Source organism: Nesoenas mayeri, assembly GCF_963082525.1.
Source record: "Nesoenas mayeri genome assembly, chromosome: Z".
NCBI lineage: Eukaryota > Metazoa > Chordata > Aves > Columbiformes > Columbidae > Nesoenas > Nesoenas mayeri.
This window is the reverse complement of record NC_137542.1, coordinates 13,820,318-13,848,069: the sequence shown is the minus strand read 5'-3', so window position 1 is coordinate 13,848,069 and position 27,752 is coordinate 13,820,318. Positions and strand designations below refer to the sequence as shown.

The following is a 27,752-nucleotide window of genomic DNA, read 5'->3' as shown; positions in this document are numbered from 1 at the left end:
GCTATCTGTGACTGTATCTTAAATAATTGTTCCAGCACTTTACTGGGGATGATTGATTTAATTTCACACCTAAATAACAGTTTGTCAGCCTTTGCTAGAAATATATTTTATTTTGTCATGCAAGAACCAGGAGATAAATCTGATATGTTTGTCATCTTAAGAAAGGCATGTGATATGCGTAATACTAAATACCTCAGTTACAGCAAACTGTTATGGAAGTAATTTGATTCTAGAATTTTAAAGACGCAGTTATGCTTCTTCCTTATGATGTTAATGTCAGTTTAACAAAAGTGTGCATCTTGTAGGAAGAGTGGTTTCTGGAACAACTATAAAGCTCAAGTATGTTTCTTATTCTTCACTTTTCATCTTTTCATCTGTTATTCTTTTGGTACTGTCACTGCCAGTCTTCATTATAAATCACCAAACAAGGAAAAAAACTCTTACCTTTTTAGGATAAGTGGGTAGTATACTTGCTAAATACCCTTGCTAAACCTGTTGTTACAGCTGTTGAGGAGAGAATATTTGTTCTCAGGCTTAGTTAGGTTTATGATGTATATTTTGTCCTGTCTTGCATGATAAAGCAGTTTCAGTGAATTGTAACTGGCACTTTGAAAGTTGTGGCTAATGATGTCTTATGCATTCTTCATTGGCAGGTTCCAGTTGCACACTGTTTTGGGCCTCCAGGACATTACAAAAGAAAGTTTTGCACTGTGTGCAGAAAGTCACTAGAGTCACCTGCCTTTCGATGTGAAGGTAAAAAAACCCTACTTGTATTCATGTTTCCAAATCCTCCCCTTTTCTACAAAAGAATGGAATATAACTTGTCTGTGTTACTGGTCTCAGATATCTGTTGCTTATAATAGCCACGAGGTGCGTTCAATGGAAAGATATTTCACAATATTATTTGAAAATATTATTTGTCAAAATAGTACTGCTCTGGGTGTTCAGACATGGATTCTCTGAAAAAACAGTTATTAGAGAAATCACTCAAACACCAGAACTGTTATCTGAAATATATGTTGGCATGAGTAGGTGACTGATTTTGATGTGGGGCTACTCCTTAATTCTCCCTTGTCTCCCCTGTCTTGAATGTCTAGTAGTTGTTGCTCAATTGATATTATGAGGTTGAAGAGAATTTAGTATTTTAAAGGAATATCACCTGTGAACTGCTTAAAAAAAAGACCCTGCTGATAGAAGAACCAATTCTGTAGACATTTGAGAGGCTTTCAAAATTGCTGTTATGCCGAAGATAATGTCTTATTAAATATGGTCACCTCTGTGTATGTGTAGGGGAAACATTTCTTCTTGATCAAGGCATTTAGACTTACAATGGTGCAATGGTTTTGTTTCTGCGTTTGTCTGGTGAATTGCATAGCAAATCTAAACTATGTTCTTCTGACTAGTGGGAATATTATCACTTTATATAGTTACCATGTGATTTGGATGATTTGGAGGAACGGTCAAAGAGCTACAGATACTACGGAGTCTTTTCTGATGATCTGTCTTTAAGTCCCAGAACTTGTGTGGCATGAGATAATCAGAGAATTTGAAAATAAAATTTTCACTAGCTGTGTCCTCTTAACCCTTGAAAATAACTTTAGTTTAGTGATCTATTTTTGTTAAAGCTTTCTAAATTTTGCTTTCATATTCTTACTCTTTTAATTCTACTGTATTAGCATTGTACCCATTTTAAGGGAATATTTATTTTTTTTCAGACATTTCCATTTAAGTGTTCTTAAACAAGAAATGTGTGAAATTGCATGTTATATTTAGGTATTACAAGTGCCTGGACATTTTTTTTTTCTGGTTTAGTGAAGGTTCTGAATTTCATTCCTTGCACGGATTAAGCAGTTTTCTTGCTTTGTGTGGTGTGACTTGTTTGCTGTCTGTTTTCAATACCAGTAAGTCTGCAATTTGTTTCTCTGATACTTTTCCAAACTGCAGCTGAAAAAGGGCAGTTGATGTTCATAAAATGCACAAGATTCTTCCTTGGCTCTTCAAAAATACTTCCAGAATTTGTTTTAGAAGTCAGCTTTTTTAAGCTGTAGAGCTTTTAAATCCAGATGGAGATGTTGAATTTTCTTCTTTGTTTTTTTTTTTTTTTCCCCTACTTCTAATTACTTCACTTAATAGTACAAGTCTACTGGTGGTTATGATGTTCTCATCTGATATTGGAATTTAAAGAACTTTTCGTGGAATCTTTACCATAATTAAGATTGAAAAGAAGGTTGGGATGAAATTAGTTTCCTTTTCTAAGCAAATGATTGACATAATTGATATACTATTAAAATAATTTAAATAACTTGATTTGGACTCTTCATTATCTTATAATAAAATACATTTTATTGACGTTTTCAGACACACACTAAACACTGTGGGTGCGTGGTGGGGCCTCTGTTCTCAGAAATGAGCATGCACGTATATAAACTCCTGGTGAGATAAGTACACACACTTAATTAGCAAAAATGATAATATTTGACCTCCAGATTCTGCTGACAATTAGTAAGTGCTTTGGATAGCTATTTTTGCTGTAGAATTCCAACAGTTGAACCTGGACTCAGGATGGTGGGAGTTGCTCTCCCTTTTCTTTCCAAGAAGAAGGACTGGAAAGAAAAAAAAAAAAAGAAGAAAGGGAGTAGCCCAAACATTTTTTCAGTGTTGGGTCGCTTATGAAAGTTTCTTAATAAGCATCAACCAGGAGCAGCAGATTTTACTGGGGAGGGAGGCACTTAATCTTTTAAATGTTATTCTGCCAGGTTTATGCACCTGAAATTAACCACCTTGGCTTTTGGCAATTAGGAATTCACAGCACTTTCGTGACTAGCTTGAGCAGAGATCTGTCATTCTGAGTTAAAGAAGTGTGTAGAATATGGAAGGGCTGATAAAGATGGAAGTTCTTTTTGTAGGCTCTCTGATTTGACTTTTACATACTAAAAACTTTCTGATCAGCGGGGTAACTATCTTAACGGTTAAGTTCTGTGACACTCCCACCCTTGACATGCACACATTTTCATAATAATTCTGGGTTGAGGTTGGTTTTAGAAGCAGCAGATGTGAATTAAACTGGGGAAAAGCTCTGTATTCTTACAAGATGTAGCAAAGGGCAGTGTGTGACCATGTTAGCAAAATTAACAATAAAAACCCCAATGCTTTTGTTAATTCCCTGAAGCCATAATTTGGTCTACAGAAACTTTTACCATTAGCGAGGGTATGGCTCGACGTAACTAGTTTGCCTGATAGCTGAATTGGCAAAACTAAAATATTCCTGCCATGTCTATGAGTATGGAGAAATATGAGCAGAGGAGGGACTGCGTCTAATCTCATGTAAAAATTATTGAGCTCAGGGGAGACGCACAACATGGGAACTTGTATGCGAGAGCTTCTGGTTGACTTAGTGACTTAGCCCTGGTTAAGGAGGCTTCGCTTTGCTGTGGTAGCAGATCATGGTCTTCTGGGGGGTTAGAATACAACAGAGTTAGTGCTGATCGCCTTTATAGAGCCCAGAGAGTGATTTCAAAATAAGGTATTATTCTCTACTTTACTAATTTACTGTTGTTTTCAAGGTACTTTCCAATAATGTGGCTAATGTGCAGTTGCCACCTCCCAACCTTCAGGTCTTCACATTTCAGTGGAGTGCTTGGAGCATTAACCTGCGTGAGCCAAACAGAAAAATTAAAAAAAAGAAGAATTTGATGCTTGCTTCTTACTTTCATTTACTTGACAAAAAGTCGGATGCCTTCCCAGGGTACTTGTATACACACGTATTTAAAAAGCAGCTAGAAGAGGATCTTCTTCCTACATCTCTGCCTATGAGGTCTGCAGAGAACTCTCCTAACTCTTGCCATAATGAAGCTAGACATTCAGATCTTTTAGTTGGTTGTTTGGGTTTTTTTAAAATGACTGATCCTTTGCAGTGTAACATTTTAGCTGTTGTGCTTGATGGTGGTTGGTTGGTTTGTTTTTAGCGTCTCTTTTCTTTCACATCTGATATTTCAAGTCAGCTTCTAGTAATGAAGATACTTTATCCAAAACCAAACTTGACCAAACTTTATAGGCTTCACTAAAACTTCTTCCAGTTACAGTATCTGACAGCTATTTTCGAAGACAGCGTTAAGCTTGCTTAAGAGAGTGAGCTGAAAAGTTTATTACTTTCCCGACAATGAAGTGGTGATATACCATACGCAGACACAACTTGGAGAAGTCTCTGAGATTAACATACCAGTTTATTCTGGTCACGTTTAAAATCAAACCCCTTGACATCTGACGATGAAAAGGGTTTATTTCTGATTAAAGCACGCTTTCTGGCTGTTGCAGTCTCCCTGAAAATGATGTCTTCCAGCCGTTTTGCATGTTCTGATGTCAATGTGTGTTGTGCCCCTTCCCAAAGTCCAGCAAGCCTGTGTGTGCAGCGCGGGTCAGCGGCTGGTCCCAGTGAGCCAGATGGGGCCCCAGCAGTGACCCCCACCTGGCTGGGGACCCCAACCGCCTCATCTCGTTTGTCCCTCTGCTGATGGGGGTGGGGAGACAGGCTGTCCAGCAGAAAAGCGTCTGGGAAAGGGTTTGTAAAGGGGATGGAGTGTTGTTCCAGGGGAACCATTACTTTACAGACTTGGTGATGTTTGGATGCAGGAGAACTTTGTTAATGCTTTTAACATTCGACTTATTTTGGATTCAATTAAATCAAAGTAGACTTCAGTCATAATTGCACTGGAGTAGGCAGGGGTTCATGTGGAACTGTGGGACAAAGCCGTAATAAGCTAAACAGTTGATACAAATTTAACTTCCTGTATTGGAGCAAATATGGCAAGTGCTTGTGAGGAAAATTAGCTCAGCCTTTCCTTGTATTTGCTGTATCAGTGTAACACAGAGGAAATGGAGCAACACACAGGACAATGCTGATAAACTTATTTTATTGCCTATCTTTGCTAATCGGAGAAGAGCATGGAGAACAGAAAGTATGGTGCCGAAAGGTAGTGGAGGAGTATTGGCGGGGTGAAGGGAGAGGGGGAGGGAGGAGCTGCAAAAAATGGGGGTATCCAGCTTTTAAAAGTTTTCTTGTTTTCATGCTTTTAGTTTGTGAGCTACACGTGCACACAGACTGTATCCCGTTTGCTTGCAGTGACTGCCGGCAGTGCCATCAGGATGGGCACCAGGACCAGGTAAGTGCGGGTGCCTCTGCACCAGAAAACGGTCTCGTGTTGTTGGTGTAAAAACATGGGCTGCAGGAGGGGGAGGAGTTCTGGCCTTTTCTTTTGCATGCTGACAATTATCAAAGCAGTTTTGTTGCTTATGGACAGGCAAAGGAAATGTGTGGCTTCAGAATGTGGCACAGGTAGTGAGATGAACTGAAATTCTACCATATTGAACATTATTGAAACTGTGCTGAAAACTTTGTGCAATTTATATGTCCTCATTAAAAAGGAAAAAAAAAAAAAAAGAAAAAAATCAAGCATCTTATCTAAAAATTTTCATTGTGGAAGCTGACGTGGAACTCTGTTCTTTTCCTATATGTTGAGCTGTGGGCTGCATTGCATCCCTGGCAAACATTATCAGGTTCCTCAGGCTTCCTCCAGTCTGTCTGAGGCAAGACTGCCAGCTTCCCACTGTAAAATACATGCATAATACTGGATTTTATAATTTTTTTGGAAGAATATTGTTTTTGGTGGACCATGAAGAAAAAGCACTATGTGATAATTTTTTTGAAAGTTTGTTAAACTTCTTTCAGTGAAATGTAAGATTGTTGAGGTTCATATTCATAGTAAGAAAATACTAATGCCCTAGTCCGTGTTGCTCTTTCCTCAGAGCTGTTTGAACTGCAGATTCTCAAATAGGTTGAAGATGCTTCTGTATCTGTTTTGTGTAACATCAAGTCTTGATCTGTTCCCCAGGACACTTACCACCACCACTGGAGGGAGGGAAACCTTTCTTCGAGTGCTCGTTGTGAAGTTTGCAAAAAAACCTGTGGCTCTTCTGAGGTGCTGTCTGGCATGAGATGTGAATGGTGTGGTATCCTGGTATGTTGTGCCGTTGCATATATTTGTGGGAACCATATATATGTATATATATACATATATATATATATATATATATATGTACACCTACTTATTTAAAATACTTTGTGCACTTTATAAATGTACTTTATATATGCTTTAGAAATACAATTAATTTATACACTTGTTTATATAAATATGTACGTATTTGTGAGATAGATGGAAAATTTAATTTTTCAAATCCTTCCTTGTTAGTCATTAAAGTGAGCAATTCTCAAAATTACAGTTAAACTTTATATAAATCCAGTTGCATTAAAATTTAACAGGACTGATCACTTTAGATTTATGCTTAGAAGTCTGCCATTACTTTTTCTGTGTGAAATCAGAATTTCTTTCAAATCACATGAATTCTGCAAGGTCAAAGACTTAGCATTCTAACATGCTTATTCTTCTTTTGGTGTAGAATAGATCTTAACCTATGTGGCTGGTTGGTTTTTTTTAAGCTGTTGATGTTGATTTCTGTGTTTTTCCATTCACATGATTTGTGTCTATTTCCTGTGCAACATGATGATTCCCTTCAATAATCATCATGACAGCCACAGCTTTGCACATATACATGTTCTACTGTGTAGATAACAATTGATGCATCCACTTAACTCTACATCTTATTGAAATATGGAAGTGCAAAGTAGCACCAGATGGGATAGGAACTGAGAAGTATATGTTACAAATCATTCATTTGCCACTTAATGCAAGATGAGGTACTCTCTGTAATAATTATTCAGTATTTTGGGTATGATTTGAATTCTTCTTTTGTTAATATTATGGGGGCTATATTTTTAATCTGAGGCAGAAGGGGCTGTTTTTGAGCAGAGTCTAACAAATGTAATTTGCTATATGGCCACACATGCAAAGGTTTGCTTGTTCAATAATGGCAGAAGATCTCGCACGAGTATGAAGGCAGAAACTAGCCAGTCATATTTTGCAATAAAACTTCAAACAATGTGATCTTTGAATCTGCAAGTGAGAACAGCTATTTAAGAGGATATTGCTATTTTCAAGCTATTCCATATAACATGCTACCTTCCCACCTCCCCCAGCAAATATCTGTATGGAAGATCCAGAGTTGGAGAACAAAACTTTAAACTTCTCCACATAGCTGTATAAAAACCCTTAGTTTTTAATAGAGCGGGTTTGTAGTACTTAGAGTTTCTTCCCAATAAGAATTACCATTTTGGGTTATATAAAAACTGAATGGAGCAAATGGAAATCCAGAGTGACAAATGGGTCACTCATTAAATGAAGTGATTTACAGAAAGTCTATATATGTCCTAGCCTGTGTTTTCCAATTCAAGTGCATTTTTTGTTATAAACATTTTTTTTCCTTTGCATCTCACAAAGTCCTTAATCGATACTTCTATTTATAGGCTCATGCTGCTTGCTACGTAATCGTCACACCAGAATGTACTTTTGGAAGACTAAGGAATATGATTCTTCCTCCAAGCTGTGTGCAATTATTTTCTCGCAACTTCAGCAAACTGCATTGTTTTCGAATATCAGAAAATTTGCAAACAGAATCAGGTAAAAACTTCAAAGTGGAATGCAACTAACTGATGAGCATGTTTAGCCTAGTGTTGTAATTCACTGAAGCATATGGTTGCTGATTTTCACTGGCTTTAGTGGCAGTACTTTAACTTCTTGCAGTTTCTGGGGCAGGGTAGAGATTTTTGTATGCACACTGTGAGCAGAATGTTTAAAGTTCTGTGTAGTGATGCAGGGCAATTTGAAAACTGTTCTTTAAACAGTAAGCATGCAGAAAGTGCGAAGCTAAAATTTAAAAATTTCCTTAGCAGATTAGTGTTACCACTGCTACAAACACCTGCTGATGTACACGTTGGTTTTTATTTGTCATATCATGCATACAGATATTTTTATTTGCCTCTTTGATTAAGCCTCTGCCCTTTTCAGATTTCCCTGCTGAAAGAGACTCATGTGGTTAGCAGGGTAATGTTCTGCTGCCATCTAGAGTGCATGTTTGTTTAACAGCTCTTTAGGAACAAGAGGATTTTTTTAAAGCTGCTGAAGTATTTTCTAACTTATATTTTGATTATTATGTTCTTGTGAAGCTGTTATTTTGGTGCTTGACAACAAGAAAGCAAATAAAAGGTTGGCAGAATGTAGGTTGTAGAGGTTAAAAATTTGCAACTGCACTCTCCTCAACCTGGCAGGTTGTTCATGAACTTTCTGCTTTGACCAGGTAGGTTGGTTTTTGGTGTTGCTGTTTGGTCACTAGCAGGAGACACGTTCTCTTGTTCAGAAGCTGTAGCAGGAGTCCTGCTACTGCATAAACTGCATGACCTGAAGTCTAAATCACCTGTGTACACCGAAGTGACTTAGAAAAATGTGAAGGGGAGAGGAGCAGTTATGTTACTTTTGTTGGTGGGCAAGTTTTTTTTTAGTGAGTTATTTTTCTTTTAGTTAATTTGATTGTTGGTGGGGGAAGGTGAAGTACAGCACATACTTGAAAGTCGTGGAGCATTTAATCATCCAACATAAGAAATACCAGAAACGAACAATCTGAATGAGCCTGGTTTTGCTGAAAGACTCATTATGAACCTTGATCCAGGTGTATTGTTAGGTATTTTACAAGTGTCCCAAAGGCTTAACAGAAGATGAGGTTGTATTATTATTAACAGAAGTTAATCACAAACCTTTAAAATACCCTCTTCAGATGTGACTTTTCTGGTGTTTACTGAGTGTCTTTTAAACAGTGTTGTGTTCTTTTAATATGTCAGGCTTAAACTTTTTCTAAATCACCTCTAAATTGAGCACAGAGCACCTTGAGTGGAAGAATCTAATGTTTTACCTGTGCCTTCTAGTCTCTTCCTTCATTATTTTTTATGATGGAGGGGAAGGTTTTCCATTTCAGAGCTTAGGCTACATGCTAAGTGTACGAATTTGTGTTATGCACACAAGTTTTTAAAGTAATAATATTTTTGCATTCCCTTATTTAAAATGAATGTCTTGTACTTTGAATTGAGAGAATGCAGTGCAGATGAGTCTTTATCTGGTGGGTAGAAACAAACGCACAGGGAAGGGGAAATACTCAGTAACTTAATTTGGACCATTTCCAGTGCTTTAATGTAATGTGAAAAATATATAAGAAACCACATTCAGAAAGCCGGAATGTGCTTTTGTAGTGCTCAGCTTGCATATACCTAGATAAAATATGGCGACGCTCTGAAAAATCTCTTTTCTAACACCAGATCTCTTTTCTAGTGGTCTGTGAGAATTCCTGCTCCCTGTTGCGTTATGGGCAATATCCTCCTGTGACTGGGGGTGCTGACACCCAGGGGAGCAGGTGCTGAGCCGTGGGGATGCTCCTCTTTCCTCCCGCCGCTGTTTCCAGACGTACCTCAGGACCTGACAGCTGCCCCAGCACTTGGCATCTTTTCTTCATGGTCAATGGGCCACAGTTGTGGCTCAGCGCAAGGCATCGAGAATAGTATCTGCAGTGTGGTACCTGCCTTGAGCTGTGCTGCGCATAAGGTGTTTTGTTCTGCTTTTCTTTAGCCAGCGATGACACGTGACACTTGTTTTAGCAGCCAGGTCCCTGATGTTCAGGTACGAGTCTGGTGCCTCTATGCATGGCTACTGGTTAATCCTACTGAGTCTTGCTTTAAGACCTGTTGCTGGAGTTTTGCCGCTCTCAGTTGTCTGCTGGAGATCAGCTGTCTGCAGGTTCCTGCCAAAGGCACCGAATACCATTGCTAAACAGGTCTTTCCCCCTGCCCGGATTCTGCCTTAAACTAATTCTCACATCATCCAGCATCCAGTGAGCTCAGCGCTGTCGTCTGGTTTTCCTTCTCGTTACCCATGTTCACAGAACACACCTGCATTTTCTTTCAAAAACGCACTAGCTCTTGGTATGTGCTGAAAGCAACCAAAGACATGTCACAGGTGCAGCAGCTCCCTGGCGCGCTTCAGGATGTGTTGGGAGCTCCTCTGATCGCGGAGCAGCTCAGGACAGCTGCCCTGGGAGTTTTCGCTGCTTTTCCAGGGGGAGGCATAGGCTGTGGTTGGTAGATCTTCTTCAGGACTGTGTGTACATTAGAGTTATTTCCAGAGAACAAGGAGCATTTCAGCTTTGTTGGAAGATAATTAGCACCTCTGTCCTCACTTCTGTGGAACGTGTTGTGCAGGCATCTAAACTTAGAAAAAAAGGAAGGATTGGGAGCAATCAGGAATTCTTTCATTTCTTGTTGTTGTGTTTACTTATTACTCTTTTAATTTGGTTTTGTCTGAAGTGAAATTCAAGAAGGCATTCAGCTTCCATTTATTTCAGGGTGTTTCAAGACCGTGTTGTCTAGATTCCTCTCCAGTTTGAAACTTGAGCTGTTCATCTGACAATTATAACAAGGAAGGTATTTCAACCCTTCTTTTATATTTTGAAACACTCAACTGAGAAACATTAGTGTTGGTCTTTCTTGTAGTCAGTTGAAGCATTACCTGAATATTCAGCCATTTACCTGGTCTCCAGTTTAGGACTCCTGCTGATTACCCTTCTTGACATGCCGTAATTCTGATTCTTGGAAGGTCTTCCTGCGTTAGGATTCTGATTTCCCTAGTAACTCTCTTGCTCTGAAAATCTGTCTTAACTGATTTTATTTTCTTTTTCTCTCTTGTTTTGTACTTTGATTTCCTGCTTTCTCCCCTAGCTGCAAGGCATAGTTCTTATAAAGGTGTGGCCTGGTTTTTATCTTTTGGGAGCTTTGTGTGCATCCCAGTCAAGACTGACTGGGAGTTTCAATGGGTAGGAGTACGAAAGCCGTTATGTGATCAGCACAGTGGGTCGGCTCACATTGCACGCTGCTGCTGCCCTTAGACATGAAAAATCTATTGCGTTTGGATTTGCACCAGTCTTCCTGTACGGACCTGCGAGTCAGGAATGAGAATGCAGCCAGGATGTTGTCTTCACAGAACCAAACATAACTGTTAGTAGCTGTTATTGTAATCTTTTCTGAGTATTTGGTGTGTGATTTTGCAGGCTGTTCTATTATCTGACTTGTAAGCTCCTAGCTTTTATTGGTAGCGATGAGCTGCTGTCAAAGTCCTCTTCTGGAGCACAGTAATTTCTTTGTCTTTGAGTGTCAGAAAATCTATTTTTCACTTATGGAAATTATTTTTATAATACCCACAGTTCTAACTGGAAAGCTGTTACTGCAATTCCTGGACTAATTTGGTGATTTAAAACTCAGTGGAAACCATATATACTTTGGTTATAGGCAAACATTGCAGCTTAAGCAAAGGATGAAATGCAGTAGTTGCAATATTAAAGCTAATGGTAGAAGGACTTCAGGTATGCCTTCACTGTGGTTACATGACAATGGAAGCTGGGGTTTTTAGTAGTGCTGGTTTTATAATACCAATTATTATCACAAAATAGACCAAAGAAGAAAGAGTACTTTTCTAACTGCATTCTTTTGTGTTAGCTTCCTTGATGGAAACCATCCCTGAATGACAGCCACTTTTGTTTTTTCCTAGTTCAAATTAATAAGAGTCCTTTCTTAAAATGTTTCTGTTTTCACAGATGAAGATGATGATGTTGATGGGTCAACACAGGGATCAGCAAAAGATGTCCAAATTTCAACAGATTCAAGTAAGCAGAATTTTAGTAAGTGGTGAATAATCACCCATTCCAGTCTTTATTTTTATAATCTTGCTTTGCCTTATGAAAAAAAAAATAAGTGGCTATTTTACTAATGCTAGGTATCAATTTGAGGCACGAAGTGTTGGTCCAGCACATATGTTGATGATATGACAAATATCTGCTCTCTGTTTTCCACTAATAGATTGGCATAAGTGACAATTCGTTCATTATCCTGTCAAACAGATAATTCCTCTCAGCTTGGTAATCAAAAAAGAAAGCAAGGTACTAGCAATCTGTAGATAAGCAAACAATTTAAAAGGCAAACAACAAATCTTTTCAAAGGCTTTTTCTTTTAAGATGGCTGGATCCAAATCTTACTGAAGACACTACGTGATGTTTTTTTTTTCAGCTTGGGCATGTTGTAGTAGAAGTGTATTTATTCCTATGCATCAGGATTGAGATAAGGCTCATTGCTTCTTGCATGGCTACATTTCTTATGCTTGTGGAGTTTTCTGGGGTTGGTATTAGCCAAAGTCTTACTTTTCAGAAGATGAAACCAACTACAATTTAAGGGCATCTCACTCCTTATATCCATATTAGTAACTAGAGAAACACGGTACTTGCTACTATGGTGCTTGCTGCATGGATTGTTGTAAAAAATTTCTGATCAATAAATAGATATATGTATTTTTAATATACTATAGTTCTTATAAAATTAATAGGTTAATTGTGCAAATGCTGTTCTGTAAATAATTAACTCAGTTATGGAAGTGATCACAAGCATGCTTTTATTTCACTTCTTAAAATGTGAAGCTGGTGTCTCTTGATGACTGTGAGTTGAGATCCACCACCATGCTGCCTCATTATGGGATCAGGCTCTGACTAACTGCAGTTCTGTCTAAAGAAACACTCACTTTTTCCAGTGTTTTAAGTGACATACGTGGTTTTGTGTCCAGACTTCCATACTTCACCAGCTGTGGCTATTTCCCTTCCTTATGACCGTCAGAGAGCAAATTATATATCCAGATACTTCAGCTGAATTGGTTGATTGTACTGGTACAGAACAGTTCAGCTTTAAACAGCCTTCCCCAAAGAACAAAATGTTATTGAATTTTGGGGCAGGATACAAACTTTCATATGTCCTTTGTTCATACACAGTGTGTGTCTATGGACTGGAGAAAGCAGCAGTAGATGGTACGTGTTCAAGGCTCACGTGCAGAATTGTCACTTGTGTTTTAAATAGAACAGTGGCATTAAAACAAATTGCTTCCCCATAATGCGTTTTTGCAAAACAGAAGTCAGTGTAGAGCCCAGTTACTTTGCTATGATTTAGAAAGCTCAATAGGTAGGGAATGATTCTAATGTCTTCTAAAAACAAAGTATTCACCAAAAAAAAAAAACAGTTTGAAAGTTTTAGTTTAATGATATTAGGGATTAGGGGTCTCCAGATCTGGTAACCCAGTAGAGTTGAAGCTGCTGCAGCATCCTGTCCCCTCTGTGGCTGAGCAGGATGAAAGTCTGGTGGTGGCAATGTGTGTGTCTATACATACACATATTCTGATACATAAATATGTTTAGATATGCCTGTGTGTGTGGCCTTGTGAATGTATGTGTGCATGCATATACGCACACATACACACGCTCTCTCCTTTGGGTCTGTTGGTGGGCTCCCAGCCCGCATGGTCTCTCAATCAGTCATCCTGGACCTCCTGGTCCTTCCAGTGGTCTTCTCTGACGGGTGCCTCGCTCACAGAGACACACACACGTGGCTCCCAGGCCACTCACCTTGCATGCTGGTGAGTCCAGCCTGATGTTTGCTGGTGCTCACACAGCAGCTGTCACTGTAGTTGCTGAATCCATGGACACATGGGCCACAGTGAGCATGAGCAGGAGCTTCATTTGCTGCACCCTGGAACCCATATTCACATATATATACACAACAGTAGAAACCACACCTGCAAGAAGAGTTAGAAATAGCATTTATTGGGAAGTCAGGACAGACTGTGCTGATCAGGTGCAGGACATGGCCAGGCAGGCACACCAGCCAGCAACCTCTTTACCTGTGACCAGCTGCTTTTATCTCCTTATCCCTCTATTTTCCCATACTCATTCCTCCGCAAACCACCTTGATCCCTCCCTGCCCCTGCCTTTGGTTCCTCCCCTAAACATCTCCTAACAACTCTGGTACAATCTCAGAATGCTCTACCCATGTGTCTTGTAGAGCCTCATGCCCTGGGCAACCTCCACACTTGGTAAGGTGGCCCACTGAGCTGCTCCTGCACCAGGGCAGGCCTGGCTTCTCTGATAACTTCTCTGACAAAATTATTGGGGTTCACCTGGCAGCCGCTGTGCTTCTATGCCTCTGTGTGTGGGAACTCATAACCTGTCAAATTAAATATGGCAGAGGCATGGTTATAGTGTGCTGGACCTCTTCTACGTATCTCTAGGTAATCTCATTTCTGTAGTATGGGTCAAGAGTGAGCTGCTCATTAGCTTCTGTGTGTTGACTCAGCAGCTCTGCCACATCTTTTGGGAAGTTTCCGTGTTCTCCTTCAGGAGTGTCTGCATGGAATTACATTCCAGAATATGGTGGCTTTTCTTACTTCCAGCTCTCCATGCTTTAGAGTTGCATATTTTTTAAAACAGTGAAAACAAGTCAGAACAAATTGAATCATACTGACTTGTAAAGACATGCTTTTCCATAGGAAAGAAGCCAGTAGGAAAGCTTGCAAAATCTGTAGATTAATATTGGAAGGAAATGTGAATTAGTGGTTTGCACTCGCTTTTGTTTCTTTGCTATTGTAGTAGGTTTTTTGAGTGAAGTGTAGAATTAGAAGATGAATATCTTAATTTGGGAGTTTAAATATATTAAGTCAACAATGTAGTTTAGCCTATGGAAATACTGAAGCCAGGTGCATAAAATGACCTTAAAAGCAACCTTACACTTTCTGAGATGATAGCTTTAACAGACTTACAGAGCAGGTTTGGAACAGCACTATAAATCCTTGTGCCTGAGAACATGAGACAGCTTCTAAGGACTTGTCTACACAATGAAAAATTAACTTGAGGAGAATTGAATGTTAAAGGAATAGTAGGATAAACATCATATGGGTGCTCTTATTAGTATAGGTAATTGTATTGCCTGGGGAATGACCTGAGCCCCAAAGTCCATTTTCATACTAAAATAATTCTTGGTCATCGTGGGAATATGTAACTGATAAAACTGTTCAGTAATGACAGACCTTAGATAGCTGGGGATGGAGGTGCAGAGAGAGATTAAAAGTGCTCCTTAAGAGCGCCTCTCAGGGGTGTGCATTGCCTGTCCTGTCTGAGATGCGATGTTGGACTAGGTTTCAACCAGCACAGATTATTCGTGTTTTCCTGGAGACAGAATTCATTGGTCTTGGCTAAGATGCAACCACAGATGTAATCTGTCAAGCTTGAGAAGTCAAAGGCAACCTTTGAAAATAATTCCTTTTATTTCATGGTAATATGAAGACTTAGCGGAGAGGGGGGAAAAAAAAAAAAGGTTGGTTTATTGTATACATGCAACAAATGAACCCCAGAGGAGCTATCTCAGTAATTCTTGAAATAAAAAATGAGTTCTTAGTTGTGTGTCAGTCTGCAGGGATCTGAGAACATGAAAATACGTTAAATTCTGCCTAATTGCTTGCCGGGAATCAATAAAACTGAGGGTACTTGAGTACTGTATGGTGAGGCCTAGGCAGCTTTTTTTTTATTTTAAAGCTTATCCATTTTTGACAGTGGTTGAGGGATGTTGCTTCTCCATGTCCTCAACTTCTTTGCTCACAAAAGCTTCTCTTCAGTGGTACTTCAGGAGATACCCATTTACAAGTTAAATTGCTGTACCTGGTGCCAATTCCCCCAAGACAATTTGCTTCAGCTGCATTTGAAGGTATTTTGAAACAACAGGGTTATGCTTGACTGTTGAGTGAACTAGTGGTTTAAGTGCTAGGATAAGTTGTGTAGCTCCTTTTCTTGAGTGAAGTGCCTGTAACTACTGGGAAAAGAAAAATGGGTATTCTGAAAAATCACATTACTTTTCTTTTGCTTCACTTTTCCCCTTGTGCATGTCTTCCTTTCCTCTCCTGCCCTCAGCCCCCTTCACATGCCTTTTCTGACACTCAATATTGCCCAGTATTGTTCTCGCTTCTTACCAAGTTGTGTTTTGTGCTTTACCCCAGCTTGTTTCTCCCAGTTTCCCTCTTTCCCTAAGCACAAAATGTACTCCCCAGTGTTGCTGCCCCTTTGGCTTGATTCCCTTTCAGTCTGCCTGCTCCTCTCTTGCTCACCCCTCATGCTTTATGTCTCTTACAAGCTGGGGTCTGCTTCAGGGAAGGCGAGCATGTCTTTTTAACTGCCTTGTGAAAATGTAAAGTGGTTTTATGGAAAATCTCTTCAAGAAGAAAGATTGAAAAAATTTTCCTGTAGTTCTGTAGCATCATTGCTAGAAGACTATGGAGATAAATTCACAAATGCTGTCAGCTAGTGTTAATCTATTCCCTTCCTTAGGGGTCCTTATGACAAAGCTTATCAGGTTAAAATTTAATCATAGATACTTAAGAATGATGTGGACATCCATGCTTTTGGGTTATTTCTGTGCTTATGCGTTAACATACTTTAACATCCTGCTTGTCTTGGTGCTTGGGTACAGTTTCCCATAGCAGCCCGCTGGAAGCATGTACAGACACTTTTCAGGAGGTGTATTGAGGGCTCGACAGAATTTCTGTCCGTGTGCGTGTGGAACCCATTTGTCAGACAGGGACACATGAAGAGTGGTGGGCACGGTCCCAACCCGAGGGTCAGTCTGCCCCGTGCGGTTCTCTCGGCACTCACTGGCTGCATGTGAGCTGTCCGCTGCTGCGTGTGCCCATCTTTTGCAGCACAAAATGCAAGTGTCAAGAGAAAACCCTCTGAAGGAGGTTTTAGAGGAGTCTGACGAGAGCAATGAGGGCTGCGGTGCTGTCAGCAAACCTGCTTTTCACAGCATGTCCTTCCGCAGCCCCTGTTTGGCCAGGCAGCGCTCTGCTCTGATAGCTGCTCACCTGCCGAGTAAGGGAGATAAAGTGTTCTTCTAGTAGATAGACCCAAATTGTTGGCTTAGCTCTTACTTATGTCTTGTCCCAAACCTGCTGACAGTGTGGAGAAGACCTTCACTGTAATTCTGCAAGCAGGAACATACTGGAAGAAGCAGAGGCAGCATGTGTGGATTTGAGGGATTTTTTTCGCTACAGATACTTAGGAAGATGTTCAGCCTTCATAAAAAGGGACATTGCATTCTGCTAAAAGTTCTTACAGATGACTAAGCATGTAACATGTTTCTTTGAAACATGGCTTCAATGGGTTTGAAGCCCTAAAGCTAGAGGGTGAAGCAGGTGAAACCAGACCAAGTGGTGATACATGTGGCAGGTGCTTGGAGAAGCTCTAAAACCCATCCTAAAGGAGAAGGGTGCAGAGTTGGCAAACAGTGTGGGAGGGTGGCTACTAACACAGCTTTGTGCTTCAAAACTGTCTTGGAACTAGAGGAATTTGAGGTGCTCATGAAAACAAGTTCAGAGAAGTGACACCTGCAGATGGCTCTCCTGGAAGAGGAACAGCCAGAGAAAGGAAGAATCTGGAATTCTGAAAGACTGTCTTCAAGACTGCATCATTTTGTTGTCTCTGCCTCAAGACGCTCCCAAGTCTTTTCAGAAGCCGTGTCTTGTCTGTGGGGATTTGGAAGTCAAAGGATGTGAACTTTGGACTCATCAAATGCCGTTTATCCTTTTCCCGGGAAAACGTGATATCTTAGCCTCCAAAGTCAAATTCCAGAGTTTGGTAAATTATGCTGGAGATGACCTTTTTGTAGTTGTTTTCCCCTTGAAAAGCATAAGCATGAAGAACTGGTTTTTATTTTTCAACTCTTTATCCCATGATAAGGAAAAAAGTAATGTGTTTTTCAGGAGAAAGTCCTGGTACTGTTTAGTCTGATCCAGCAAGAAAAGATAAAAGACATTTGGCAGTCAAGTGTTGGTATTATAAAACAGGCAGTAACTCCTTTAAATACCAAAGTTTGTTATGTTCATCTATTGCATATTAGGAAAGCTTTTTATACTAAGTAGTGGTATGTAGACTTCACTTCTGTAATTGAATAATTTTCTAATATTTAAAAGTTGGAACTGGAGGGAGAAAGAGCTTTATCCAACTTTACAAGTGATTATAGTTGAGCTTCTTTCCAAGGCTAGTTAGACAAATCAGTCTAACATAGGACACCTCTTTAATATTGTGGATGTACACTTGAATTAGTTGGGAAGTGTTTTTCTGGATGATTAGTTGTGGCCAGATAAGTAGCTGTTTGTTCTTTGTTAATGTGTTGGTCATAGAGGCACACCAAAACCAAGACAGACAGGTAGCAAACTGGAACCTTTTTCTAACCAGAATCATGCAGCAGGAAAAACAGCTAAAACAAGGTTTGTCCAAATCATTCAGCACTCCGACAATGTTAGACATCACAGGTTCAGGGTAGTGGTTGGGTTTTAATCACTATATGGTCAACACAGGCTTGGGGGGTGTCCCACAACTTTGGAATGAGGACTCCCAACGTGTGTCCACTCACTCACAAGATGGGGACTTCCAAGGGTAACCCAGCAAATACACTCGCCAATAAGGTGAGGGTTCTCAAGGATGATCCAGAATATATAATCACTTGCCAACAGGGTAAGGGCTTTCCAGGGTGACCCAGAAGGTATGATCACTCACCAAAAACATGAGGGCACTTGCTCCTTGAGGGTATTTCCTTGGGTGGTGTCCCAGCCTAAGGGGAGAGTCCCCAGCTGCAGCCCCGTTGCTCTGAAGAGGACTGACTCAAAAGGCATCTCTGGCAGGGCTCCATTTATAACCTAGGTTGAATCTGCTCTGTGGTCATATATGTTCAGTGTCTAGAAACTTCTCTTCACTGAGGCATTTCATCACCTAAGCTCCCTGTCTTTCCTGTCCCCCAGCCGAGGGGTATACGTGACCATAATCACTGCCCCTTGGGTTGGCACGTGATGGTCAGCACTCCGTCAAGATGTGTGTGTGACCAGAGTCACCATGCAGGGTCCATCGATTCTGCACAAGAAGGCTGAGGTGTTTCTGGTGTTGTAGAAGCGGGGGCAGGAAGCACACCTGCCACAGGGTCCCCAGAAGCTCATGTTTGAGAAAGCCATCTTTCATCAGGCTACAATAAGATTGACCTCTGTGAGGAATACAGTGACAAAGTTAAACATGATTTTTCACTGATAAATTGAGCTTGTTTTGTATGACACATAATCAGATTACCTTTAAGGAAAGCAGGACCGAGCATACTGTGTGTTTAACTAAGGAATGTACTTGAGCTTAGGTCGTTACTACTGGTCTGTAGATCTAAACTCCTCCTTGCAAACTAGTTTATTTTAAGAGTCAAGACAACTTTTTGCAATGTTTGGCTGGTCATAAGGAGTGCAGAGCTCGTTAAAAAATCTCCAGTTAAAATTGCTAGGGATTGATTCTTTTGGGGCAGTTAGTATCTTAACAAGAGCAGAATACAAAGGCAGTTTGAATGAAAACAAGTGCTAAAACTTGGATGAATATTTTTATACTCAGATGATTGTCTACCCTCTAATTGCTAGAGAAAACAGTACCGATTTTGAGAGTGTTACAGAAGTTGATACTCAGAACATTGGTTGTGCTGTCAATAACCAGTGTTTGCTGTTTTTTCTCAAGTTCTGTTAGCTCTAACGAAGGTCCCCCAGGACACAGTGTGTCGTTGGGTTAAAATTTGTCTGTGCTAAAGTCACTCTGACAAATCTGTTTCTAAAATAATTCGCTTTTTCTGACATGAATCCAGCAGGGTTTAAAGGAGCAGATCACTTTCTGATGTGCTGTAGTCTCAATGCAAAGGCAATAGAGTTTCCATGATACTTTAGAAGTGAGAGTTGATAATATTTAAAATATTCCTTGTATTGTGACTAAAAAAAAATAGACAACAGACACAACCACTGAGTTGATAGCTGGAAAACTGAGAAGCCAAATCCACCTGGTAATACTACTTTTCATATTTTTAAAAATAGTTGAATAGTTCCGGTATATCATATCATATATCCCAAGCTTAGTTCTCCAGTAGAATAATTTACTCTCCATTGCTGTATAGAGTATACATTGCATGAGGAAATTGTGTGATTGTATTTCCTAAACAGATATTGTAAAAGGTTTCAGCTAACTGGTCTCAAAAGAGTCCCTGAGGAGTAGTCATATAGGAAAGAAGAAATTAGAGCTGTGCTTCCATTCTTCTGGACAGGAGCCAGAAGGAGACCCGCAAAACCAGGAGCCCAAAAATCTGTCATGTTGTAGATACCACTTAGAAAGGCAGTAATTTTTGCTGCTTCAATTTCACTTGGATGTAGGATTTTAGTTCTTCTGCTTTGTGCTTAAACCCTTTGTGCTTAAACCCTTTGTGCTTTCACATCAGTGTCCAAGTGGAAGCCACTAACAAGTGATGTCCCTCATGGGTCCTTACTAGGGCTGGTGCTATTTACTACCTTCATCAGCGACAGATAGTGGGATTGAGTGAACCTTTGGCAAGTTTGCAGATGACCCCAAGCTGAGTAATGCAGTTGATTCACTAGAGGGAAGGAATGCCGTCTGGAGAGCCCTAGACAGGATGAAGGAGCGGGCCCATGCAAACCTCATGAAGTTCAGCAAGATCAAGTGCAAGGTCCTGCACATGGGTCAGGGTAATCCCTGGTGTAAATACAGGCTGGGGGATGAAGGGATTGAGAGCAGCCCTGTGGAGAAGGTCTTGTGGGCACTGGTGGATGAAAAGCTGGACATGAGCCAGCAATGTGCGCTTGCAGCCCAGAAGGCCAATCGTGTCATGGGCGGCATCAAAAGCAGCGTGTCCAGCAGTTGATTGTGCCCCTCTGCTCTGCTCTGGTGACACCCCACCTGCAGTCCTGTGTCCAGCTCTGGAGCTGGAAAGTACAGGAAAGACATGGACCTGTTGGAGAGGGGCCAGAGGAGGTCACCAAGATGACTAGGTGGCTGTAGCAGCTCTGCTGTGAGGACAGGCTGAGAGAGTTGGGGTTGTTCACCCTGGAGAAGAGAAGGCTCTGGGGAGACCTCACTGGGGCCTTTCAAATACTCAGAGAGGGATGTATAATAAAGATGGAGAGAGACTTTTTGCCAGGGCCTGTAGTGACAGGACAAGGGGCAGCCATTTTAAAGTGGAAGAAGATAGGCTTGGTTTGGACATAAGAAAGAAATTCTCTATGATGAGGGTGGTGAGACAGTGGAACAGGTTGCCCAAAGAAGTTCCGATTGCCCCATCATTGGAAGTGTTCAAGGCCAGGCTGGATGCAACTTTGAGTAACCTCATCTAGTGGAAAACGTCTGTGTTCTTGGCAGGGTGTTTGGACTAGGTGATTTTTGAAGGTCCCTTCCAACTCAAATTATCCTGTGGTGCTATTATCTTATTTATTCTGTTAGTGTCTCTCTCTTCCTTTTCACAACCATCATACAGGTTTCCCTTCACAGAGTCACAGCATGGCTGAGGTTGCAGGCAGTGTGGAAATTATTGAGGCCCACCCTCTGCTCAAGCAAGGTCAACCAGAGCAGTTTGTTCAGGGTTGTGTCCAATTTGGCCATTTTTAAGACCTCATCAGACTTGTTCTCCAGACCCCTCTCCAGCTTCGTTCCACATTTCTGCCTGGGATTCTCGCTTGCTTTTTTCAGCCACCAGTTAGGAATAGTTTGGGTTTTTTACTCCTTCCATTCCAGCTCTTCTTTTTAATCCTTCTGTGACATTTGTTCGTTTGCTAATGTGGTTCTTCGAACCTAAACACCAGTATTATTTGAGAGCAGAAGGCTTTCAGTACTTTCTGCTGTACTACAAAGTATTTCCAAGCTGTAAGAGAAAGATGGAAGTAGACTGCAGCATGTGGTGTATGTCTCCTTTACAGTGCATATTAACAGACTGCATGATTAACCAGTTGTGTGATGTACGTGGCTTTCAGTTAAGACCTCTAACATTTCAAGCCTGCACGTGATAGCTTCTAAGTGATTTTATTACTTTATGATGAATGCAGGCATACAGATTTGTTATGAGATCAGAGTCTGTAACATTGTGCTGTGCAAAGAGTGACAATGGAATAAAAAGGGCAAATTCTGTCCATGAAGGATAGTCATGTATGTTATAAAGCATGGGCTCTCTGCGGAGTGCATTAAAGAACCTGCAAATCTGAACATGCTGTCAGGTCTCTTCATAAAGATGTGATCAGGAGAAGACACGAGGTCTCTCTTGTTGGAGTCTCTCTTTTGGTCTGGACTGATTAACTTGATTTCTTTCCATAGGTGGTAAAGACACGTATGCTGGACTGATAGTATTTATTTGTTCTTAAAACCTCTCAAAAACTGCCTGTTCTATGAGAATTTGGTTGCACTTTGCGATTGCTCTTAAAATAGTCACTTAAATAAGAGAGAAACTTTGTCATACAGTGGACTGTGCCAGACTGAGTCTAACTCATCTTTGTGAAAGGTGAACCTGAAATCCTTAACTCCTCACCCTTTCACACATGTCTGTGCAACAACCAGGGCTCCATGATTTCAGCATGGATTTGGTAAGGCTGTAGTCAAATCAAACAAAGAGTTCTAGTTCCTTTGCTGTACCTTCATTCTTCTAGTTTTTCTCTTGTTCCTGTGTTTTCTCCTGTTGTCTGTACAGTTACCCAGCTACTTTAAGGACTTTCTTTGGAAGGATGCTCTCAGAATTGGCAGTGCCTGGGGAGCTGTTCTGGAGGTGATGACCCTCTGTCTCAGTTTTCATGTTGTTGAACTTGCCTGTAACAAATGCAGTCTTGAATGGTGAAGGTGAAGAAGTGATAACATAAACTGTATAGTTATTTATAACAGTTACATCAAAAGCCAGGATAAAACTATGATTCCTTGAAATACTCCTTCCTGTACCCATATTAAATGAACATTAACAAAACAAAAATGTTCAGCCTCAAAACTTGTGATGAAGAAATGGTTCAGTGTTTAAAAGCAAGTTTTTAACAGTCCATTGTACTCTTCCTATTCAGGTAGCCTTATGATTTGAGGAGTGTGTTATTGAAATAAAATAATTGTTTTCATTCAGGTAAACAAACATTAAAGATATTTGATGGGAATGATGCAGTGAAACGCAATCAATTTCGACTGATTTCAGTTCCAAGGATTGCAAAAAATGAAGAAGTTGTGGTAAGATACCTGGTGAAGGTCAATATTCTAGTGTTATAAAGGGACATAATATTATGTATTACAATAGTCAAAAGCTAACAGTTTTACAAGTGTAACTCAAAAAGAACAAAATCTGTAAATAGGCTATAATATTACAGTGTGATTTGACTTTGATGTAGTGCTCTTATTTTTGAGCACCTGAAGAATATAGCATATTGGGGGACCACAGCGTATCACACATTAAACAGCCATTCTTCTTCCCCATGTGACACTGAACTCTGATTTTTCAGATGTGAGCAATACTGGATAATCAGCTCCTTAGACCTTGCTCCTCTTCTGTAGCGTTCAGTGGTTTGACGTTTATCATGGGCAGCCACCACTATTGCCCTTGAGTTAATCAGCTTTGCAGACTGAAGCATGCCATAGTTACCTCCATTCCTTGGCTGTGAAAATAATGAATTATCAGTTGCATATTGGCTACTCTCTGGCTTTTCCAGTGCTCCATCTGGAGTGGAAGCATGGCTCAGTACTAAATCAGATGTTCTATGCAGATCTGAATTTACTGGGTTGGACAGACACCCTGTGCTGTGCAGAAATAAAGCCCAGAAAGGGTATGGGGTGCTGCACAGTAAAACTGAGTAGTGAAGACTCAGAGTCCTAAAGGACTTGGCACAGGAGCCTGCAGAATCTGTTACATCAGAATTTTGACCACTGAAACCTACAGCTCATTTAAGATTTTTCTCTTGATATTGTGCTTAAAGTCAACAGGAGTTTTGAAGGTGATCTGTAGTGTTCTGCATGTCAAATATTTTCACGGAAAATTTTGTACAGTGCTGAAAACACATTTGTTTAGGAGTGTTACTTACCTTTAAAGCACATTTTATCAGGCTGCTACTTACAATACCAGGGCAGGTTAGTACCAGTTGTCGTGACTTACTGGGCTGTATTCACTGCAGTGTTTGTGTTAGCAGAGGTGCTGTGGGCACAGGCCAGTAATAGATACAGAATCCTGTGTCTGCTTGCACCTTGCCAGGACAGCCCTTACCTTTTCACAGGTGTGTGGGTTTAGGCAGTGTTGTGGCTGAAACATTCGCTAGTTTTCAGTGTGGCCATAGTGCAAGAAGGTTGAATATGCAGACCTGAGCACAATCAAGTGTAATTTACCATTTTCCTCATGGAGTAAGTTTTGCATGCAGTGAGGTTAGGTTTACTGGTGCTTAATTTTTACATTTGATCTATGGTGTTTAAATGACTGTCAGTTGACAAAAATACTGTGGGCTGTGTTCAAATCTGTTACTATCTCAAGCTTTCTTCTTGTATCTTCCACCAAAATTTGTTTTCAAAACTTCGCTTTTGTTTTGTTTTGTTTTTTTGCCATTGCTATTAGTCCACTGTTCTGCACTTGTAATGTGCCATAAAAGTTGATTGCATAAGTAAGGTGTTTACAAATGTCTATGGCTATGCAGGTATTCATGGAATCTTTTCAGGAAAATGTTAATTTATCTTGCTGTGCCGTAGGAGGCTGCTCTGAGGGCATACTACATCAATGATGAGCAGCAGGAGTACGAGCTCCAGACCTTCACACAGCAGGCGCTGCTGTCTGATGATATTATCAACAGGAACGATGCTGCAGAGGACAGCAACTTGGGCTCGGTATTCCGAGAATCTGTTCCTGAAGCTTGGATCATCAGAGCCAAACCAAAGGATGAGGAAGTGATCAGAATTTATCCTGCCTGGCTGAAGTGAGTGTTTTTCTCCTTTATCATGAGGTTATTCTGCTTGGCTGCATTTGTACTCTGTAGTCTAGTCCAGTGTGTTTCAATCATTGAAGTTCCACAAGTATAAAATAACAGCGAATGTAGCTTCTTCTGAGTTTCAGGACTCTTCTGTTTATTTTTCTGAATGAGTAATATGCATGTTATTCAATCCATGCCTGGAAACGTGCTCATGGGTTTCTTTAATGCATGGAACATATTATGCAATTTGTGCCATTCTATTAGTGTGCGTTTGGCCAAGAAGATGCACCTTTAAATCAACTGCATCTGTAAACAAATGATGACACACATGTCACTTGAAAACTTGATTTTTTTTTTTTTAATAAATATGAAGTAGGAAGAATTCAGTGTAACTTCTGATGTTTGAATAGGAGGGGAAAAAAAAACAAAGAAAAAAATCTGTTCCATGTAACAGCGAGACAATATATATTTTAAGCATATTTAGCAGTGGAAACAAGACTGGCTGGTGACCTATTTATTTCTTAAGAGCAGTGGGACAAAATTTAAACCTTTGTTCATTTTACTAATGCAACTACGTTGCCAAATTTTATGAAAGACCTGGAGGTAATTCTCTGCAAATAAACTAATTTGCAGTGCTACAATCATAATGACCAGTTCCTTGAGATTAAAGTCTTTGCTGGTCTGTGGGGTTAATGCTGCATCTGCCATGAGCCTCAGTGAACAACTTTCTTCAGCTAATGCAAATTTCTGCCTACCTTCCATAGGAAATATGCCACTTAGGTAAAAAAGACACACACAGGATAGGTCAGGTCCTAAAATAAGTATTTCTTTTCTCTCTAGGGTGGGAATGGCATACGTTTCTCTACGAGTAAATAAGAGTAGCACTACGCAGACTGTGATTGAAGAAGTGCTTCCATTACTTGGAAGGCAGGTAAATGAAAGATCATAAGGATGTCCACATACCACCTGAGTGACCCTGAAGTGGGGTGTCTATGTTCTTCTCTTTAGAAAAATTACAATCAGTCCATTCGTGCCTGATGCAAATCGTATTAATATTTGGTGGATGATCTCTTGTGACTGATAAGATGCTCAAAACTTTCTGCAGTCTTGATGGTAGACCTGGTTACTCCGTGCTGGAAGTTACTATCAGTCTTGTTGGGTCAAGCAGATTTGCTGGCAAGAACACAATAGTTCTTGACATGCAGTATATTTTTTTCTGGCTGTTCATGTCTTGAGGTATTTAAAATACACTTGTGTGTAACTACACTGCTTACCTTACCTTGTTGCAAAACTGGCAGCCGCTGTTAGGGTGATTGTGCTTGTCTCCCACTTCTTTGCTCTGCTCTGCAAAGGAAATGACAGCATATCTCAAGTTGGAAGCTCCCCATAAGGATCATAGAGTCCAGCTCCCTGCTCCTCACAGGACTACCTGGAACTAAACCCTATGACTAAGAGTGTTGTCCAGACTCTTCTTGAACTGTGACAGGCTTGCTGCTGTCACGACCTCCCTGAGGAACCTGTTCCAGTGACCAACCACACTCTCAGTGAAGAACCTTCTCCTGATGTCCAGTCTGAACTTCCTCTGATGCAGCTTCATCCCATCTCTTCATGTCATATCAATGGTCACCAGAGGGAGGAGATCAGCACCTCTCCTTCCACTGTCCCCCATGAAGAAGCCGTAGACTGTGATGAGGTCACCCCTCGGCCTTCTCTTCTGCAAGCTGAACAAACCAAATGACCTTAACCACTCCACATAAGTCTTGCCCTCAAGACCTTTCACCATCTTGGACACCCTCCTCTGGACACAGTCTAGTACTCTGATGTCCTTTTTATGTTGAGGTGCCCAAAGCTGCACACATGACTTGAGGTGAGGCCACAGCGGTGCAGTGTAGGGTGGGACATCCACCTCCCTTGACCAGCTGACAATGCTTGTTATACCCCAAGACACAGGTGGCCCTTTTGTCTGCCAGGGCACACTGTTGACTCGTATTCAATATGTCATCAACCCACACCTCCAGATCTCTTTCTATGGGGCTGCTCTCCAGCCTTTCACACACCAGTTTGTATGTATTTACCCATCCCAGCTGGATAATCTGGCACTTGCTCTTGTTAAATTTCATATGGTAGGTGATTGACCAGCTCTCTAGCCTATCCAGATTTCTCTGTAAGGCCTCTTTATTCTTGAGGGAGTCCACAGCACCTCCTAGTTCAGTATCATCAGCAGATTTACTCAATGTGCATTCTATTCCTGCATCCTGATCATTTTTAATAACATTAAAGAACACTGGCCCTAAAACTGAGCTCTGGGGAACCTCCAGTGGTGACTGGCTGCCAGCCTGATGAAACCCCATTTACTGTAAACCTTTGAGCCCAACCCATCAGCCAGTTGCTCATCCAGTGTGTTATGGACATGTCTAGCTCTGTGCTGGACATTTTGTCCAGAAAGATACTGTGAAAAACAGTATCAAAAGCTTTGCTAAAATCCAAACCCACTAGATTCACTATGCCTTCCCTTGATCAACTAGGTGGGTGACCTTGTCATAAAAGGAAATTAAGATGGTTAAGCAGGACTTTCCCCTCATGAAGCTGTGCTGGCTGAGACCAGTGTCTGTGTTGTCTCCAAAGGTTTTTTCAGTAACTTGCAGAATAACCATCTCCATAATTTGACGAAGCACTGAAGTGAGGCTGACTGACCTGTAATTACCAGGGTCTTCCTTCCTACCCTTCTTGAAAACTGGGACCTCTCCAGACTCCCAAGACGGTTGAAAAATAATGGAAAGAGATCCTGCAACAACATCAGCCAGGTCCTTCAGTACCCTGGGGCAAATCCCATTGGGTCCCATAGGCTCACGCACATCTAGCTGGACTAACCAGTCTCGAACAAGTTCAGAGTTGCCCAGGAGTTTATCGTCCCCCAAGTCACAGTCTTCCAGCACAGGGCTCCAGGGGTTCCAGAGCCCATCACTGGTGGTGAAGGCGGCATTGAATGTGTCTGCTCTATGACCTTGTTTGTAAGGTCACAGCTCATCAAGTAAAGACTGATGTTACTTCTGATCCTTCTTTTGCTGTTAACATATTTTAAAAAGCCTTTTTTGTTGTCCTTCACAGTGCAGGCATGCTTGAACTCAAGCTTTGGCCTCACAG

At 40.7% G+C, this 27,752-nt stretch overlaps 1 protein-coding gene across 1 annotated transcript in view; it reads left to right on the top strand.

The window, feature by feature from the left end:
- Window positions 1-27,752, top strand: part of DGKQ (diacylglycerol kinase theta) — a gene marked incomplete at its 5' end in the record, with an annotated part of 96,374 nt that overhangs the window by 40,533 nt on the left and 28,089 nt on the right. The window contains 8 exons of the mRNA XM_080362334.1: window positions 654-753; window positions 5,074-5,159; window positions 5,889-6,014; window positions 7,418-7,571; window positions 11,581-11,649; window positions 22,793-22,893; window positions 24,391-24,614; window positions 25,449-25,539. Of these exons, the coding sequence (XP_080218460.1) occupies window positions 654-753; window positions 5,074-5,159; window positions 5,889-6,014; window positions 7,418-7,571; window positions 11,581-11,649; window positions 22,793-22,893; window positions 24,391-24,614; window positions 25,449-25,539 (951 nt within the window). The remainder of the gene's footprint in view (window positions 1-653; window positions 754-5,073; window positions 5,160-5,888; window positions 6,015-7,417; window positions 7,572-11,580; window positions 11,650-22,792; window positions 22,894-24,390; window positions 24,615-25,448; window positions 25,540-27,752) is intronic.